Here is a 20,145-nt window from a genome sequence, read left to right as displayed (position 1 = left end):
TGGGAGTTTTGATATTCAGATATTTCAATGCAGAATTTTTTGGATATTTATGTAAATAAAAGGCTGTGTTTATTGAATAGTTATAAAGGACTGTGGTAGATAGATTACAAGTTTTATTGAAACAATTCCTCAAGATTTGTATATACTTCTCTTTCATAGCTTTTCTGCTGTTAAGCAGTCAGGTATTTAACCAGTTCCTTCTGACAGTACCTCAGTGACTTTAGTGTGGGTTGGGTCTGTTGTGATGGACTTTGTAAGTCATGTGGGCCCTTTTGATATGTATGTTCTTTCATCAGTTACAAATTATGATGAATGTGAGTCTGGTTGTTGAAAATTAATAGAAGACCCTCAAGGTCAGGGATCTATGTGGAAGAAGAGGTGGTAGGAGATTATTTCAGGGAAAGTGTTCCCCAGATATAACAGGACTGATACATGCTAGGAACTCACAGAGACTGTGACAGCACACACAAGACCTGCATGAGCTCAAGCCAGATCCCAGGAAGTCCCACGTCTAGCCATTGAGCCGTTCACAATTCCAGACGCTGGGAGAGGAGAAACCAGTCATCTTCCATTGATTATATCAACTACCCCCAGGGCAGGCCCCATGCTCAGAAGTGGAGTAATCAGCCAACACAAATTGGACTCCATTTTTTTTTTTTCAAAGAGAAAGACTATGCAGTTGGGTAGGTAGCAAGGTGGGAGAGGATCTGGGAGGAGTTGAGAGAGAAGAAAGAATAAGACGAAAATATATTGTATGAGATTCTCAAGGAAAATAAAAGCCAATTTAAAATCTGTTTTATTGTAGTTATAAGATCTATGTATACATACAGAATTACACTTAATATAGATCAATACTTATATATTTTTTTTCTTTTTTGGTTTTTTGAGACAGGGTTTCTCTGTGTACCTTTTCGCATTTCCTGGATCTCACTCTGTAGACCAGGCTGGCCTCGAACTCACAGAGATCCGCCTGCCTCTGCCTCCCGAGTGCTGGGATTAAAGGCGTGCGCCACCACCGCCCAGCTCTAAGTTACATTTTTAAATTAGAAGATAAGTAATAGCTTAGCCCGTATAATAAATAAAAGTATATAAGATAAAAATGAAGTTAACAATTAAAATGCAATTAGCTATTTTTGATATGTGGAAAGATATGTTGGAAAGCTATTATTTTCTTGATTTGACTTTCCAACCCCCCAGGTAAGTGCCAGTGCCATTTTGCCAGAAACCCAGTTTTGTGGGTTGGGTAGGCACAGATTGGCACCTGCAAGGATGAATTCAAACCGTTTTCACCCATCTTTTTGGCCTGGGACGCTAAGCTTGATTGAGCATTACCTGGGGGGTAATGATTCTCTTGTTTTTTACCGAGACAGGGTCTCACCTGTAGCTGAGGTAGCCCAGGAACTCGTTATATACCCCAAGCTGACATTAATTCCCAATCCTCACCCTCAGAATGCTGGCATTAGTCATGTGCCTTTATGCCTGGCAGGAAATGTAATTTTGGGATTGGGGGGTTGGGTATTTTCTAATGATCCTGTAAAGATCATGCTTCTGACTACAGGTCAGGAGTCCTCAAAGCTCTAAAATGTCTTAAGAGTTGACCAGTTTCCAAATCTCCATGGAAAAGTCCTTTTATGATGCCTCCTAATTCTGCAGATATGGTGCCTGTATTCCAGACTTCAACAGGAGCTGTGCTAAGTCCTGTATGAGAGTAATAACTAACTCCTCCAGTGTGTGTGCTGTAGCCAACGTCCACTGTAGAGTTTGGAGAGAGATTCCTGTAGTCGGCATACATTTTTTTCTTGTTTCTGTTTTTAGGTCTGTAGGTGCCTTATTGTTTTAATACTTTTGACTCTCTTTCCCCCATTTTATTGTTTTTAATATTTTAACCTGTGTTAAAAATGATTGACTATATTTGTATGGGTCTATTTCTGGACTCTTCCTACTTTATTATTATACCATCAGTGAGTTTATACTGTAGCTTAAAATTGAGTGGTTAAAAGAAAAATTATACCATTGAAGTGGTTTTGTTTGTTTTGTTTTGTTTTGCAAAATTCAGAGTGATTCCTCCAATTTCATTCTTTTTCCAGATTGTTTCTCGGTTCTAATTTTTTTTTGTCTTTCTGTATAAGTTTTACATAAAGTGTATATTACTGTTAATGCCTGAAAAATAAGAAGTGCATCGAAGCCAGGCGGTGGTGGCGCACGCCTTTAATTCCCAGCACGTGGGAGGCAGAGACAGGGAGATCTCTGTAAGTTTGAGGCCAGCCTGGTCTACAGAGCAAGTTCTGGGACAGCCAGAGAAACCCTGCCTTGAAAAAGCAAAAGAAGCCGGGCAGTGGTGGCACACGCCTTTAATCCCAGCACTCGGGAGGCAGAGGCAGGTGGATCTCTGTGAGTTTGAGGCCAGCCTGGTCTCCAGAACCAGACTGGCCCAAGTTATTGTCATATAAGAGATAACCAGTTTCTCTGTTTTGCTGAATTTTTCTAACTAAAACAGTTTGTAAGTATTTTTCTTATTGTTCCAAGACCCTGAGTATATTTATAAGAGGGAGTTAAAGAAATTGGTATTTTTAGCTATCTTTTCCTATATCAGGTGGAGGATGAAGAAAGGTTTTTGTGGTATGCAGTTTGTGGAAGTTATGTGTTATTATGTTAGAGCCTTTTGAACCATTGAAGATTTCCATTATTCGAAGCAGAAAGCTGTACTATTTCAAGGATGATTATAAGTTTACTATTCAGAGAACTTGAGTTTTAAATGGGTTCATTGCGACTGGCCATTGGACATATTAAAAATCAGGATGTGGGAATGTAAAGTACTATAGCCTCTTTGGAAAATAATTTGACAGTTTCTTAAAAAGTTAAATGTAAACTTACCACATGACCCAGTAATTCCACTTGTAGGTATCTGCCTGTTAGAAATGAAAATACATCCACACAAAGAATGTTGTGTATGAATGTTCACAGTAGTATTTAGTCATAATCTCCCCAAACTGGACACAGTCTTTGAGATGTCCGTTAACTGGTGAGTAGATAAACCAGATGTACTCTGTATGTACAGTAGGATAGTATATCGAGAGGAAAAATGCATGAATTAACCTCAAGGACGTTACAGTAAGTGAGATGAGCTACACAGGAAATACCGCCTGTTGTATGATCCCATTTATATGAAGTGCCCAGCAGCAGGTCTCTGGTAGGAGCACGGACTGCATGCACACAGGCTCATGAATGTCCTAAGGCTCGATGGTAGTGGTTGGTGTAGTGGTAAATTTACAGTACGGGTTTTAGGGGCCATGCTGTGCTTTCAGGTTATTTAAAAGGGGAGGAGAGCTGGGGAGATGACTGTGGATAAGAGCACTTGCATTTCTTGCAGGGGACCAGGGTAGGTTCCCAGCACCCACACTGGGTGGCTCACAACCACCTGTACGACCAGTTCTCGGGGCAGCTGATGTCCTCTTCCGGCCTTCGTAGGCATACACGTGTACAAGGTGTACAAATAGATAAGCAGGCATGTGTGTACACACACACACACACACACACACACACACACACACACACACACGATAAACAAGCAACTCTTTAAAAATAGAAGAGAAGTTAAAATTAATTTCCCAGCTAAAGTTTTAAGATAAATATTGGCAGATACAGTCATTTGAGAAATTATAAAAAGAGTTGTTTTTTTTTAAAAGAGATGTAGTCTTTCTGGTAAACGTAAAAGGTGTTTGATTTGAACCGACAACATAAACAGTCCTTTGCCATGGAGTCACACATGTCAAAGACAGCATCACCTGTCTGAATATTCAATTTTCCCACACTAGCGTACTGAGTCTGGTGAATTGGTAACGTACAGTTACATTTAGGGAGGAATAATTGGTCAAAAATGTTAACGTCTTTATCCTTTAATTTTACATAAAAATATTCTAAGGAAATAATTAGGAATGCAAACAAGGATTTGAAGTGGAAGTATTCCCCAGGGTGTGTTTTTTATTATTAACCAAAAAACGAAAAGCAACCTTCGTGCTGTCCCTGTTGGAGAAAGATCAGGATTGTTGCAGGAGTAGAAACTGTTCCTCATTAGCCTAAGTGGAACTTGTTTGTTGAAACAGATAGACGCTGTTCAGCCGCCCGCAATAGTGAGACCGCTGAGGCCCGCCGGCAGCGGACAACAAGCTGCCTTTTCCATTCTGCCCGGGGAGGCTCAGGCTGGCCACTTCTTTCTCTCTGTCCTCCCTTTCCTTTTTCTTTGTGCCGCGCCCTCGGCCTTTTTGTGTGGGGGCCAGCTCACATGGACTCAGTCTTGTATTTCTGAGAGGTTCTAGAAGCGCCCTTTTGAGTCTTAAGTGGGTCATGAACACCCGTGGCTGGCCTGTACTGAGTTTAGTTAGCGGCAATGAAACTGCATTGGGTTACTATGTATTTCACAGGACGGTGACAAGGAGTCTTTCTTACCAACTTAAACGCATTTCTGACGCCTTCTGAACTCAAATTCTGAATAGTGAGCACCTGTGGTGGACTCATGCTTTACGAACCGAACCTCTCCAGTCTGGTTTCGACTCTTTTCTCGCCAGTAAAGCTCCTTAGTGAAGACTGACAATTTAAACCAACTGCCGCGGGGGCTCCTCCTCCATCTCCTGACGCATCATCTTCTGACTCCCACTGATGCTGCTCCATCCTGACCTGCCGCCAGCTCACCCGAGCTCATCCCTCTGACGTCACCGTCCTGTCACATCCATCCTGTACAGTATCTTTCTCCTCGGGAGCTGTGGGAATCCTTTACACCACTCATTCTGTTTTTTTCTCCCATCCCGTTTCCTGCTGGGATGTGCATTCTAAACCCCCAAACTTACTGGCCAGCCCTACAACGCTGCACTGGCTTTGGTCTTTCTCTGTTCTTCTCTGGGGCGATTATGTACTGTGATTCTCTCAGTACATAATTTGCAGTCCTGCCGGCACTGAGGATTTTTTTTTTTTCCAGAGGAAGGGGGGCTTCCAAGACAGGGCTTCTCTGTGTACCAGCCCCGGCTGGCCTGGGACTCACAGAGAGCTGCCTGCCTCTGCCTCCCGAGTGCTGGGGTTAGAGGCCAGCGCACCACCCCCGGCAGCACTGAGGATTCTTGATACAGTGTGTTCAATATTCACTCACTTACACGTATTTTAAAATGGACTACTTATCACACATGTTTGTAAATTTTATTTTCTTTTTCTCCATCTTAAGAAATATAACCTTTTTTTCTACTGTAAATTTAAGAGTAATTCAACTTGATTTTTGTGGCCAAGGAGAAAAATCTTAATATTAATGGGTATGTATATTAATATTTTTCTATATATTTGAGGCTATTAATAATAACTTTTTCCTCAGACTAAAGACACAAAATGTAAAGTGTTTTGGATACTAATGATCTGTGTTTAATTTCTATACTGAATATCTTACTACAGAAAGAAGCAATATTGATTGAAATAAATACAACCAATTCAGAAATGTGCTGGGCAGACAGTAAAAATTTCCAGTATTTTGTGCAGAGTTCTTTTTTTTTTTTTTTGGTTTTTCGAGACAGGGTTTCTCTGTGTAGTTTTGATGCCTGTCCTGGATCTCGCTCTGTAGCCCAGGCTGGCCTCGAACTCACAGAGATCCGCCTGGCTCTGCCTCCCGAGTGCTGAGATTAAAGGCATGCACCACCACCGCCCGGCTTTGTGCAGAGTTCTTACAAGTAAAATGAACCATAGACAGAATAGTTGTTTGCGAATGTGAAGTGAATGTCCGTTCAGTCACGTGTTGTAATTGGTTGGAAGCTAAGTGCTCAGTTACTGTGGGACAGGCAGCAGTGGACCTCAGCCCTGTGTATTTATTTAGCCCTCATTATGTGTCGAGAAGTGTGAACAGTGTGTATAAATCTCCTGAAGTTGTGCTACAGTCATGGTATGTGTGTTGAAGGCTTGGGTATTTTTTCACCCTGTTGCCCTGATTGCAGACATGTTGTGACTCGGGAGAGTCTGAACTCAGAGGTGTGGAGTAAGAGGTGGGTTACAAAGGCAGCTCTAGTGTGACTTTTTAAAGGACAGCATTTAGCGGAAGCAAGGCTTTGGGAATCGCGTCGAATCTGAAGGATTTTTGAAGAGTTGGCAGCTGTCATCGGCAAGTTGATTAATGAAAATGGGAAGATAAGTAGAAGAGCTAGCAGTAAAAGAAACGTGTATCGTCTCGCTTTGACTCTTGGAGGTTGGACAGAGTTGATGCTATGATAAACAGAGCAGCAGAGGCCTGGTCGTCATTCAGTCTTAGGGCTGTAGTGGACTAATGCAGACTTCAGGGACCGTCAGGGCCTGGTGCCTCGTGGAGAGGAAGCATTTGACCCCGAGTTGGCCGTGCTGGCTTAGTGGGTGAGGCATGGCATGCAGAGTGGGAGAGCCTTCACTCCTGGGTCCGTCTGGAAGTGGACCTGTTGAGCATTTATTTCTGCTGGACTACAGAATCTCTCTTGACAAAACAGTAAGCTGTAACTAATAAATAGGCCACGTTTAATGACGTGAAGAACCGAACTCTTGAAATTTACACCTAGGCAAAACTTAAACATTTGAAGAGGTAAGTGTGAGGCCTAATCTTCACAGGAAACATTAACGATGAAGCAGCGGTGTGTTAGGTGGTTCAAGACCATTGTCAGTCTTTAAAAAGTCGGCCCAACTTCAGGTCCATTCCAAGGCAGCTCTAAATATTCTCTGGGTAATAGAAAGAAACAAATGAGTAGTTAATTTAGACACTGTCCTCATCTAGCTGTGGCCTCGGCCCATCTAAACGTTGTAATGAAAAAGGATGAAATGGGGAATGTTAAAATGTTTTCCTTTGAGAAACAAAGTCTATGACAGATAGGTCAAGGAAGTGCTGGAAACCTGGTTGATTAAAGACAAGAAGGTGAGAGGTGATTTCTCCAGAATTTATTGTATTTGGGCGGAAACAAAGGTTGGAGGATGCCCTGTGTTAAAGTGGCTGACAGAGAACTCTGAAACGTTGTTTCCTGTAGAAAAACCACACTTAACCCTACATCTCAATCCTTCTAACTTACGCTGCATGCATTCTGCCTTTCCTCCTTACATGTGCTCTTACTGACTTCATAGCAAATGCATTTTTAAAGTCTCTGGGGTGGTTATTGCCGTTAAGCAGTTTTGATAATTTTTAATGATATTTTTATTTATTCCCTTTTGCTAGCTGGATTGCCTTTTGCAATTCTTACTTCAAGGCATACTCCCTTCCAACGAGGAGTGTTCTGTAATGATGAGTCCATCAAGTACCCTTACAGAGAAGACACCATACCTTATGCGTTATTAGGTGGAATAATCATTCCATTCAGTATTATCGTTGTAAGTTAAACCTGCTTTTCCAAGTTTATAACTTTTGAGCACATGGCTTACTCTTGTGATAGTTTGTTAATGATTAAATGTATATCCCCTCAGGATTTTTTTTTTAGCTTTAGTGGAAGGATTATTTTATGGAGCTTTTTAAATGAGATCAAAAGAGTGAAAAATATGTAATTGGAGCCTAACTCAGTCTATATAGATATTGTGCTAATTTTTATGTCACTGTGATTATTATAGTTCTGATTTGCTACTGTTTCAGTAATTATATGACTAATTGTTGAATGTTACAGAGTGTGTTTCTCACATCGTTAATGCATTGGATGTCATAACTGATTATCTTTTTCTTTAGTTAGACAAGGAAAATTGCTAACTGATGTTAACTTCATTCAACTCATTTCTTTTTTTAGAAGAAGTTTAATTACTGCCATAAATGGAGAGGAAAAGTTTGAGTTCCGTGACTAGCAGTGAGCGTGGAAGGAGTTTTACTAACACCAAAGGCAGTGTCCGGAAACACTGCCCGCTTGGGCCACAGTGTGGCCATTGCTGTCCATTGCCCCAGTGGGATGCTCAGAGGGCGTGGCTCTGGGTGGGGCTCAGTCACAGGCTGTGTCCATGGCCTTTACATCCAGGAAATTGTGTTCCTTACATAAACATTTATGTGTTAAAAAAGCTTATGGCTTTAGCAACAATATTTATGTAAACACAGTTAAAGGCAGAAAGTATGATCCTAAGAGAAAAGACAGCAAACAGCATGTACCTTGTCAACTTTTGAAGTTAATGTTAAATTAGCATTTAATTAATTTGGCAACATCATTAAGATCATCACCCTATCTGATTAGGAACGAAAATTAGTTAATTTGTACTCTGTGGTAGACAGCTAATGAAAAGAAACCTACTGTATGAGTGTCTATTTTGTGAAACTGAGATGCCGGGAAGGATGCTCCTTTGTCAGCCCGCGTCTTCAGCGACTGTCCTGGAGCCTGCGTGTCCTAGCCACTTACGTGACACTGTCCTCAGGATCTGGTGAGGGATTGTACTGTAGCCCACATGCTTGTCCTGCAGTATGCAAAGGTTAAAGAACTAGTAAAGGGGAACGAGTCCGTGGTGGTTTGTCAGAGGAAGCCATCTGTGTAGAGACAGGGTCTCCCTGTGTTTCCCAGCATGGGCCAGAACTCATGTGCCTAGACACTCCTGTCTCAGCCTCCGGAGTAGCTGGGAAGTCTTTTTCTCTAAAAAAAAAATTATACATGAACCTTTCCTGAGCATGGTGGTGCATGCCTATGCTTCCAGGGAGCGGATGCAGGAGGATTGTAAGTTCAAGACCAGCTTAGACTACTTAATGCAATTGACTCTCATGAGATCAAACACGCACATGCAACGGGCCGGGCTGGCCTGGGTTATAGTTGCAGATAGCGGCCGATGTCCGACCAGATTCATGCGACCCATTTAAAGTGCTAGATGTCCTGTTCTCTCAGTTCTGCTGTCAGCTAAAGGTGCACAGGGAACCCTGTAGGCTGCACCAGAGGAGAGGGCAGTGGCGGAGCAGGTGCCCACCACAGCAGTCCAGCATGGGAGTTACGCTCTATGAACTTGGAGCTTTAAAACACGGTTCCAGGATGAAGAGATGGGTCAGTGGTTGCTGCTCTTCCAGACCCATGGTGATGGCTTACAGCCACCTGTAACTTTAGCCCTGGAGAGTCTGGCACCCTCTTCTGGCCCGGGCGGGCACCTGCACTCTGTGTGGCACACCCACAGAGACACCTATACACATAAGTAAACATTTAAAAACTTTTGAGCACCGTCTTTCGGAAGTTGTCTTTGCATTTAGTAGAATGACGAGTGAATTAATGTGAATCAAGATCCTTGAAGTGCACATTATTTTCTTAGAGGTGCTGTAAAAGTACCATTTAATGGGCAGGCAAGATAAAGGTACTTGCTGCCAAAGAGGACCCGAGTTCGATCCCTGGGACCCCCATGGTGAAAGGAGAGAGAGCTGACTCCTGCAAGTTGTTCTTTGATCTCCGCTTGCATGTCTATAAACACACACACACACACACACACACACACACACACACACACACACACACACACACACCCCTCCCTTCCCCAAATAAACATATGCAAAACAAAAGTACCAGGAGGTCTTACTTTCCAATTGGTATCAGCAGAAGAAGCAAACTGAGCTTAGGGCAGCAGCTTCATGGACTAACTTAAAATAATTCTGGTTTACTTATTAATTCAGGTTCTTTCAGGTACTTCTTAATCAGAGTTGTATAAATGAATTATATTAGAAAGTAAATTGTGTGTGTGTGTGTGTGTGTGTGTGTGTGTGTGTGTGTAAATCATTAAACAGAAAGCCATTGATTAGACTTTGCACCAGGCCTTTGGCCTGACTTGCAGCTGATTTGTAATCACACTGGTGGAAAGTCAGAACCAAGAGAGAAGGGAGGATTTCAGTGCAGAGGAGACAGCCAGTGAGGAGCCACAGTGAATGGGGCTGACCAACGTCTGTTCAACCCAATAAGTCATTCTTGGCTTTTGAGGACGAACCCGGGGGATATAAGGCAGCGGAAGCCAGGAGAGCTGTCCAGGAAGTGTGTCAGTCATTTCGAACTTCTTTCGGGCTAGCAGACCCGGAATGAAAGAAGGAACACTGTAGGGATGCTGTGTAGACAGGATCTTTAGTGGGGACGTAAAGGAGCTGGTGGGAGAATGCTGTGAGCATAAGCTCAAAGGGACGGAACGGCGATTTAGAAAACTGTTACCTTTGTGAGGATCCTGCTTCACTCCCTGGAACATTCTCCTTAGTGTATTAATAATGTATTGTAGCCTACTGTCTTCAGCAAAGGAAACAGGAGAAGTACTTGAGTTGTGGGACGAATTAGGCCACAGTTGGCTTAGGCGTAGGCTCAAGCAAAGATTAAGAACAAGGTATAATGGATCAAAGGTCAGGACAGAGTATCAAGATGAGTTAAAGAATGACTGTCGCATGCAGATCGAATGGAGAAAACTTGATGCAGAACTTCCTTTGGCTGGTTCTGTCCAAGAGGAGAGCACGTAACTTTAAAAACTGCTGTCTGCTAACGAAGCACTTGTCAGCCTTAGAGCACCCGGCCCCCTGATACAAGTGTTAGCTGCTGCTGCTGCGTGGGTAGGTCAGCTGGTGACCTGCCCCTGTTCGGAACAGAGAGAGCTGGTTTTCTTCCGTCAGGGGCAGGAGCAGGGTTTGAGTGCCCGCAGCTGGTGCTGAGTGTGACCAGAAGCTGTGTGCCTGGTCCTGGAACGTAACTGAGTTCTTGAAGACCGCTAGCAGCCGAGGCATGGAGGACCCCATTGCTAAATTGGGATTGACCAGAGATCAACTCCATAATGTGCTAGAGAAGTCTTTTCTCACTAGCAGCCCATTGGGAATTACCAAAACCCCCTTAATGGCCCAAAGAGGCAATATATTCTTTAAACGGGGCCACTGAACCTTGGTAAGGGTGACCCTTCACACAATAATGCAAGTGGGTGACCCCCGAAGTCCAGTTTCCTTCTCCTATGACCCAGTCTCAGGAAAAGGGCTTCATGAGTTCATTAGCAGCTGGGCTATTTTTGGGAGGTACAATGTGTTTCAAGGGGTTTTGACTCTTACTCCGGGCAGTGCCTCTAGTCACCATGTACTGACCCCTCCTGTTCTAGGCTCCCCTGTCACATTCAGCTTTCTACTGAAAAGTTAAGAAACCACCCCAGCTTTACAGAATTCATAGTCTAATTGGCAGGATTCTGACTCGGGGATTCTGGGAGCTATGGAGCCAGATGAGGGAAGAATTGCCGGCAAGGGGTTCTTGAGACTCCACCAAGAGGCAGCCGTTATTTATTTCACCGGTGGCAAGGCTGCTCCGCGCACACACACAGCCCTTTCCCGACTGGACAGGTGTGAGTGTGTTGTAAAACTGCTCATCTAAGTGTAAGGTGAGGGAGAGAAGTCAAGTGGGTGTCTCAAGGGGAATTCACACAGCTCTCCGCCTCCTTCCCACCCACAAGTCAGCAGGCTCACTGTTCTCCAAGTGTCTGTGTAGACCACAGGCCCGCAGGACGCATCCTCTTATTGAAGTGAATAAATGCTAGGGTTTATAGTGGTGCATCATTATCTGGAGTTCTCAGGGCATTGGTGGTGAACCTGTGGACTTGTTCACTATAGTGGTGTGCTCTCCACACACACAGACTGACCACGATCGCAGTCCACAGCAGCATGCTCATTGGAAGACTTGAACTCCGTTTTTATAAAATGGTGAAAAGTAAGAGAGGACTCACCTGAAATCGCCCCGGGGAAGGAGGAGTCTCGAGTACTTGTTTGATCTCTCAGTAGGGCTCTTTCGAGGAGTCTGGTTTTCTCTGAGCTTTCCAGAAGGTAGAACTTGGAGATGGCGGGGCTGGAGTATTCTTTCTAGTATGATGGGTGTCTGACTCAAATGTCGAGTGTCGAGAAAAATGGAGACCGATAGATTTTAAACATGGTTATAAGAGGGAGATTTTCATCGGGGAGGTTGTGTTTGAATGAGCCACAGCTGTCTTTTGGGATCCGTCACTGTGGCTGTGGGGCTCAGTTTGTCTGAATACAAGAAAAGACCCAGGGCTGTTACTTCATGCAGCCTGCGCACTGCTTTTGGCTCGGCCATGGCTTTGTCCGCAGCGCCTACAATCAACGTGGTGCTTTGGTTACTTTAGAATCAGTGTCTTAAATTGACTGATTTAAAAGGGGAATTAAAAGCAAAGACCATTGCAACCTAGCACTTGCTTTTCTTTCTGTTCATTTATAGTGCCTGCTTGTTGTTTTATTCTCCTGTTTTTCTTTCTTTTTCAGATGATTGCCGGAGAAAGTCTGTCTGTTCACTTTAACAGCTTGCAATCAAATTCCTTTGTCGGCAATCACTATATAGCCAGTATCTACAAAGCCATCGGAGCCTTTTTGTTTGGAGCGGCAGCCAGCCAGTCCCTGACCGACATAGCCAAGTATTCTATAGGCAGACTGCGTCCTCACTTCTTGGCTGTCTGTGACCTTGACTGGTCCAAAATCAACTGCAGTGATGGTTATATTGAGAACTACATCTGTCGCGGGAACGCAGACAAAGTCAGGGAAGGCAGGTGAGTGTGTGTGCTCTCCAACGCCCGTGTCGCCTTGAGTGGTGTCCGCTGGCTCCGAGGTTTGCAGGCCTGGAAGAGGAGCTGCCTGCCACTTCGCTAAGAGACGCTGGGGCAAGCCTCGGAGTGAGAGGAATCATGAAGCACCCTCAACCCCTGTCCAGCTGTTTAGACCGTGGTGTTTCTGCGTTCATTAGGAGCATTTTACTGAAACTGTTTATTATGATGTATGAGCGTGTAAACTTTTTATGGTCAGTAAACTTTTTCTGAAGATGCTGGTTCAAGGCCTGGAGAGATGGCTCAGTGGCCTAAGTTTCTTCACTTATAGTAGGGTTCTGTCTTGACAGAGGCATTTTAAGCTGAAAATGTCGTAAGTCGTGTGTTCAATATACCTATGCAGTCTAAGCATCTGTCACACAGTGACTGCGTTACGCTCAGGAAAGGTGGCTTTCCTTCTTGGCCATGTGGCTCACTGGTAGCTGTGGCTAGCCACCAGTGCCCAGGTCACAGAGTTCTGGACCCTGTGTTGTGTAACGGAAAGATCTTTATAAATCAATTTTTAAGATCCAGTTTCTACCCGGTAAGTGTTACTTTCATACCATAGTGAAGTAAAACAAAGTTGTAAGTTAACAGTCTATGTACTAGCTGAACTACCTTTTAAAATCGCTTTACTGGTGTATAATTTGTATCCATGAAATCTGTCCACCCTTAATCAAGGTTGTGAGTATTATTTCCGTTGCATTAGGTTTTTGTCTGAGCCTCTGGCAGCCCTTAGGTCAACTTTCTGTCCTCACAGTTTTATATTTCCTATGATGTTGTATGTGATCATTCAGTGAGGACTCTGATATGTCTGCCTTCTCTTTTTAACATGTTGGTTTCATGATTCATCCATGTTGTTCTGGAAGATTATTACAGGAGATTATTATGCCGGTCCAGTCGTCTGAAAGTTGTTTGACATTTAGGTTGGTTCTGATTTGGCGCTATGAAAAATAAAGCTTCAGCGGGGCATAGTGGCTCACACCTTTAATCCAGCTCTTGGGAGGCAGAAGTGAGTCGAGGCCAGCCTGGTTTACATAGTGAGATCCAGGCCAGCCGGAAGTACACAGTGAGACCCTGTTTCAAAAAATAAAATGAAGTAAGATAAAAGGTGCTCTAAACATTTGTGTGCATGTAGTATGCCTTTTATTTCACTTGAATAATCAGGAGCAGAAATGCTGAGCAGATAATATGTGCGTTGGTACAGTTCCAGGCCACCAAGTGTCGCAAGTTGTAGCACTCTGCATCCTTCCCAGGAACGTATGAGTCCTGGCCGTCATTTGCCATTAGTCTTTGGTGTTTTGGTCATCCTGCGGGCTTTCTATATCCAGTGGTTTTCCTTTGTATTTTGTGGCTGGGTGTCTTCATGTGGCTTTGTCCTGTTGGTCCTGTCATCTGGGAAATTTCTGCTCAGCTCTGTTCTTGTTATATAAAAAAAAAAAGTGGGTCCCTGAGTTGTGAGTTACTTATTTTTATACATGGCATTTTGGAGACATGTTTTGACATATTTTCTGTCAATCTGTTGCATCGCTGTCTTTTTTCTCACTGATACTCCTTGAAGTATAGAAACATAAACTTTTGAGAGCTTGTTTGTGTGATGTTGTGTGTGTGTATGTGGAGGGAGAGGTCGGTACTGCATGCCTTCTCCAGTTACAGCCCACCTTAGGTTTGGAGCCAGCGTCTCTGGAGTGGGCTGAGCCCCAGCGATCCTCCGGTTCTAGGACTCGGGTTCTGGTGCTTGCGTGGCGAGCAGGGCTCCAGTGTCTGAGCCACTGTGCCGCTGGCTTTCATAGTCCGGGGTTGGGGGTCCTAGAGAATCTAGACCCTCCCGTGCTGTCTAAATCCAGCTTTCAGCTTAGCTCCTACAGTAAGTCCAGCATTTGAATTTATTTCGTGTATAATGTAAGGAAAGAATATTTATTTTTCCCATGGACTCTGCAGTTTTCAGAATTATTGACAAATCCATCTTTGGGGGGAGGGGATTGAGACAGGGTTTCTCTGTTGTAGCCTCAGCTGTCCCGGGTCTTGCTCTTGACCTCAGAGAACAGGCTGGCCTCGAACTGAGATCCACTTGCCTCTGTGTTGGGATTAAAGGTGTGCACCACCACTGCCAGCCAAATACATCCTTTTTAATTTAAAATTTTAAATTCTTTAAAATTTTACTAGCATTTTGTTGCAAATAAAGTAACTATAAATGTGGGTCTGCTGCTGGGTGCTCAGTCTGTTTCATTAATCTGTGTTCTTTTCTCTGCCGGTATTATATACCGTAACAAGCTTTCTTTGTCTATTGTAGGTCTTTTGTGTCTCGTTTGCTAGAATTTTCATTGAGATTGCTTCAGATCTTTACATTTTTGGTGGCTTGTGATCTTTTTAAAAATATTTATTATTTTTATTCCGAGTCTGAGTGTTTTGTCTGCATGCATGTATGTATGTATGTATGTATGTATGTATGTGCACCATGCTCGTGCCTGGTACCTGCAGAGGCCGGAGGAGGGCATCAGATCACTTGGAACTCGAGTTACAGACAGTTGTGAGCTTTCATGTGGGTGCTGGGACTCGAACTTGGGTCATCTGAAAGAGCAGCGTACTCCTAACTGCTGAGCCATCTCTCCAGCCCCCACAGCTATTAATCTGTAACACACCAGGTCTCCTAACTCAGGAAGATGGTTTTCTTTAGTTACCAGTGATGACTTCCTTTTCCATCTCTTTTCCTCGATCTCTGGAGCCCAGGAGATGTCACAGTCAAGAATAGTCTAGGCCCGGGGTGTGGCTCCCCGGGTAGATCCAGGTTGGATCCCAAGCAGCAAACAGAAAAAGAGAACACGGGGAGGGAAATCTCTCTTGTAGGAACCGACGTCAGCCTTTCTCTTCTTTTCCCCCAGGTTGTCCTTCTACTCAGGCCACTCTTCATTTTCCATGTACTGCATGCTCTTTACAGCGGTAAGTCTGGGGGGCGGGGATGTCTGCGGGGGGCGGGGCGGGGGGCGGGGCTCCGCACGCAGGCGGAGCCAAAGGCAAGAGGAAGCTCGCGGCACTCAGGAGCCATCAGGTGCCCTGTGTGCGACACCGCTGGGTGCAGAGCGGCTGTGCTCCCTGGGCAGGGCCCTGGGCTGGGGCCCAGCAGCTGTGGCTACCGCTGGAGCAGCTGTGTCCTCTTTTCATTTTCTGAAACATTTCCTAGAGACTCTGCACCGGCTAGGTGCAGCTTTGAGCCTGTGGGTCCGCACACTTGCCATGTTCCAAGTTGGCATGGAGGAGTTAGAAAAGATGGCCACCCACACAGCTCGCTAAACCAGAGATGAGTATGTGAGACTTCGTCAGTACACATTCGAGGAATCTTTAAGTCAGTTTATATATTTTACACACACACACACACACACACACACACACACACACACACACACACACATGCTTATATGCACACACACATATATATTTATATATTTTTGTTTTTTTTCAGACATGATTTCTTTGTGCACTTTTGGCTCTCCTAGAACGAGCTCTGTAGATCAGGCTGGCCTCCAACTCAGTTGTTATATTTTATAACATTCTTTCTGTACGTACATAATTACTTATGTCATTCCATCAGCTAGAATTTTTGTGCTTTTTCTTTAAAAAGAAAAGTATTTTATTATGTTTACGTGTGTGTGTGTGTGTGTGTGTGTGTGTGTGTGTGTGTGTGCGCGCGCGTACGTACGTACGTACGTACGTATGTACGTACATGTGTGCACGTGGAGGACAGAGGACAGCTTGTTAAGCGTTCTCTTCCTCCCTGTGGGTCGTTGGGATTGAGCTGAGGTCAGGCTTGGTGGCATGTGCCTTTACCTGCTGAGTCATCTTGATGGTTCTCTGTTAATTGTCTTTGTAAGTAAATTTTTATATAGTTTAATTAATATGACCATATGTTAAATATAGCATGAGTCTTTAAAGATTAGATAAATAATCCATTATATAGTTGGGCAGTCACATAGGTCTATAATCTAGCACTTGGGAAGACTGAGTTCTGGGCTTTATCTATGGAATTCAATCTGATGTGAACGAATGTTGAGTTAATTTGGTAACAGAATTTATAATCAACTTTACATTTTTTATTTGAAAAACCTGTAAAAAAAATTTGCAGATGTTATATAACATTCAAGTTCACAACTTCAAGGCATTACTGGGTGATTTTTGGATTCAACATTCTGAAAATTCACAAGGCTTTCCTCTTACGACTCAGCAGAATCCGAGCCTTCTTTGAAGGCTCACATTCAAGTCTTTCTGTGGCTGTGCCTAGAGTTGTGACTCATTTCAGGGTAGTTAACAGCAAACAGCGCTCTAACAGTCTCTGTTTATCTTGTTAGGGAGAATTAGCTCTTGTTCCAAAGGAACCAAACATGTTTTGTTTTCTAACTAGGATATGAAGGAAAGCTGGGCTGCTCAGAGCCAGGTGTACCCACACGTAGGACTTGGTCCAAAGCACAAGGTCGTGGGCACAGTGATTGGCTTTGCAAGTGTTCAGCCAGACCTGCTTGGGTCTGTGATTTGTTTTCACTGCCTGAGTGTCAGTGTCTCTGACCTTGAAAGAGACGCAGGATTCTGTTTTGGTTGCTGTCAGTGATTTATATTTTACACTTAAAACAAAACTCTCTCTTGTAATTTCCATATAGAAAAAAACGTGGAGTGACTGCTACTCTAGGGGGAAGAGTAGAGGCCTTGGAAGGGGCTGTGGTCTGTGAGCTTTGCAGAATCTCTTGACAATCAAGGGCACTTGCTTTATTGATTACCTGAAAGCTTGGAAGTCACACAGATGGAGGGCGGCTCAGCTTGCCCTGTGGGTATGTGGGAGCCTTTGCTGTGGACACCATGAAGTCGTACCGGGTCAGTGTGACTTGACAGAGGCCCGGGGAAGGTGGCTCCGTTAGTGAAGGGCCTGCCTGCAAGGATGACCCCCTCAGTTCCAGTCACAGCACCCATGGAAAACGCTGCGTGTCTGGCCCTTGCCTGTAACAGCAGCACCAGGAAGGCAGACAGGAGGCCTCCTGGAGATCACTGGCCAGAGCTCCAGGTGCAGTAAGAACCCTGACTCAAAAAGTCAGGCTGGAAACATGGCTCAGTGGTTACTGCCTGTTCTTCCAGAGGACCAGGGTTTAATTCCCAGCACCTACGTGGTGGCTCAGAACTGTCTGCAGCTCCAGTCCCAGGAGACGCAACACTGCCTTCGGGCCTCCAAGGGCACCAGGCATGCGGATGTACACTCAAGCAAAACTTATACACCGGGCACAACTGGAAAACAATAGAGGAAACGCTCAACATAGACTTCTGGCCTCAGTGTGGCACCTACCCATATTCTTTTTTTTTTTTTTTTTGGTTTTTCGAGACAGGGTTTCTCTGTGTAGCTTTGCGCCTTTTCCTGGAGCTCACTTGGTAGCCCTGGCTGGCCTCGAACTCACAGAGATCCGCCTGGCTCTGCCTCCCGAGTGCTGGGATTAAAGGCGTGCGCCACCAACGCCCGGCCCCATATTCTTAAGTGTCCGCAGATTCTTGAGCTCACAGTGTGCACCTAGCATACAAACTTACAAAGAGAAAAAGCCTAGCCGGGTGTGTTATAACCAAGGCGTTTCTGGAGGACGGCAGCCACATGCTGTGTAACTGGCCCGACACAGGAGACATGGACTTGACTGGCATGTAGGCTTAGCTTTGACTTCATCCCTGAACAAACAGTGTCTCCCGGCTTTCCTATTTATACACAGCACAACCTCCCCTCTCCCACATTCCTGAGGCAGTGAATCACCTTGTTTCCCTGGGCATCTTGGCATTATAGGTCAGTCCCAGGTTTGGGTGGAGATAGCCATTTAAAGTCTGAAGATGCCTGACACTTACAAATTAAAATTACAAACTCAATTACAAAATTTCTCCGAAAGCCCGTCCTTTGACTGTTGTGGCCTGGCAGGCAGCCCAGCCCTGAGCTCAGTGCCGGGAAGGAGCCCCAGTGCCAGAGCTGGAGGGGCTCTGGGCAGGGCCGCTTTGCACTTGCTGTGACTCCCCTTGAATCCGGCTGACTGCCAAAAATCACAGATTTTGTGGCTGTCAGAGTAGCCATGAGAGAGGACAGTGAGAAATGTATCAGGTTTTTCGTGGAGCCATCCTACTGAGGTTTATTACGTCATGGCCCCTAACGTCTCTTTCACAAAAGCAGTCCCACCTTCTTTCCTAGCATCCTCACCACTGGGGTGTAGACCCCTGCCTACTTCAACCTGTATTCCTGCACACCACTCCTTCCTTGAGACTTGTGGGCATGGAGCACCGACCTTGGACCACTTAGCATTGTTTCTGGCAGATGTTTTCCAGCTGTGGAGGAACACTGAGCAGGTGATGACTTCATGGCTCAAAGACGAATGTGAATTAGAATCTCCATGAACGGTGGAGGTAGATGCTCAGAGAAGCCTCAACCAATGCCTGTTTTACTGGGCAGACTCAGTCTCTATTGTAGGTGGACCATCAACTTAGCTTGTGGGGCGAGTGTTTGTGTTGAGTATGTCGTTAGTGTTGTTCAGGGCTAGGGGATTTTAGTAAAAGGACAAACAAATATTCAAACTTTAAAAATTTTTATTTTTCCACTCTAAAAATAACTTTCCCTTTTATGGTGTTAGGGATCAAACTCAGCCCCCACTACATACACATATTAGTCAAGTACCCCAAATAACTGACCCCTTGACTCCAGTTTACAATGGGAAGTGGGGGGACCTGAGACAGCAACAATATTAACAAGGCCAGCCATTGGGCAAAACAGAAATAAACGAGCTACAAAAGTGTTTTGCTCAAGCCTATTTCAGGTGAGATTATTGTATCGTAATGGAAACAAAATACAGTTTCTGGCCGGGCGGTGGTGGCGCACGCCTTTAATCCCAGCACTCGGGAGGCAGAGGCAGGCGCATCTCTGTGAGTTCAAGGCCAGCCTGGGCTACCAAATGAGTTCCAGGAAAGGCGCAAAGCTACAAAGAGAAACCTTGTCTCAGAAAAACCAAAAAAAAAAAAAAAAAAAAGAAAGAAAGAAAGAAACAAAATCCAGTTTCTGAGATCGTTTCCCCAGACTGGCTCTACCTTCCCTCAGGACAGGTGGTTGGGGTGCTGTAATCGATTACCACAGATCAGAGAGCTCCCCAACTGCAGTGCGTTCTCGTTGTCTGGAAGCAGGGGCAGCATAGTCAGGTTCTGGCGAGGACCCTCCTGGCCGCACACTGCTGACCTCTGCTGTAGCCTTACCCGACGCAAGTGATCTGGAGCTCTTGGGGCCCATCCAGCAGCACTGTCCCCTTTATGAAGGCTTTGCCTCCATGACCCAATTAGCCTGCCAAAGGCCTTGTCACCTCTTAGTGATAGGGTGGTAGGATCTGAGGGCATATTCCGTGGTAATACAGGCATGGGGAAAATACCCAAATTGTCTCCAGTGTTTAAAAAGCCGGAAGCTCCAGTGTTAGCATGAATTTGGAAGGCCTCTGCACTTTTTTTTGTTTTGTTTTTTTTGAGACAGGGTTTCTCTGTGTAGCTTTGCACCTTTCCTGGAACTCACTCTGTAGCCCGGGCTGGCCTTGAACTCACAGAGATCAGCCTGCCTCTGCCTCCCAAGTGCTGGGATTAAAGGCCTGTGCCACCACC

At 44.7% G+C, this 20,145-nt stretch overlaps 1 protein-coding gene across 2 annotated transcripts in view; it reads left to right on the top strand.

Annotated features, from left to right (window-relative positions):
* The window catches only part of Plpp1 (phospholipid phosphatase 1), a 64,974-nt gene that overhangs the window by 40,276 nt on the left and 4,553 nt on the right, over positions 1–20,145 (top strand). Inside the window, exons 2-4 of one of the 2 annotated variants that reach the window (XM_076551891.1) lie at positions 7,199–7,350; positions 12,194–12,474; positions 15,390–15,447. In XM_076551891.1, coding sequence (XP_076408006.1) covers positions 7,199–7,350; positions 12,194–12,474; positions 15,390–15,447 — 491 coding nt within the window. The remainder of the gene's footprint in view (positions 1–7,198; positions 7,351–12,193; positions 12,475–15,389; positions 15,448–20,145) is intronic. The other variant, XM_076551892.1, reaches the window with a different exon arrangement.

Source organism: Peromyscus maniculatus, chromosome 15, assembly GCF_049852395.1.
Source record: "Peromyscus maniculatus bairdii isolate BWxNUB_F1_BW_parent chromosome 15, HU_Pman_BW_mat_3.1, whole genome shotgun sequence".
Lineage (NCBI taxonomy): Eukaryota > Metazoa > Chordata > Mammalia > Rodentia > Cricetidae > Peromyscus > Peromyscus maniculatus.
This window is presented reverse-complemented; position numbering and strand designations above follow the sequence as displayed.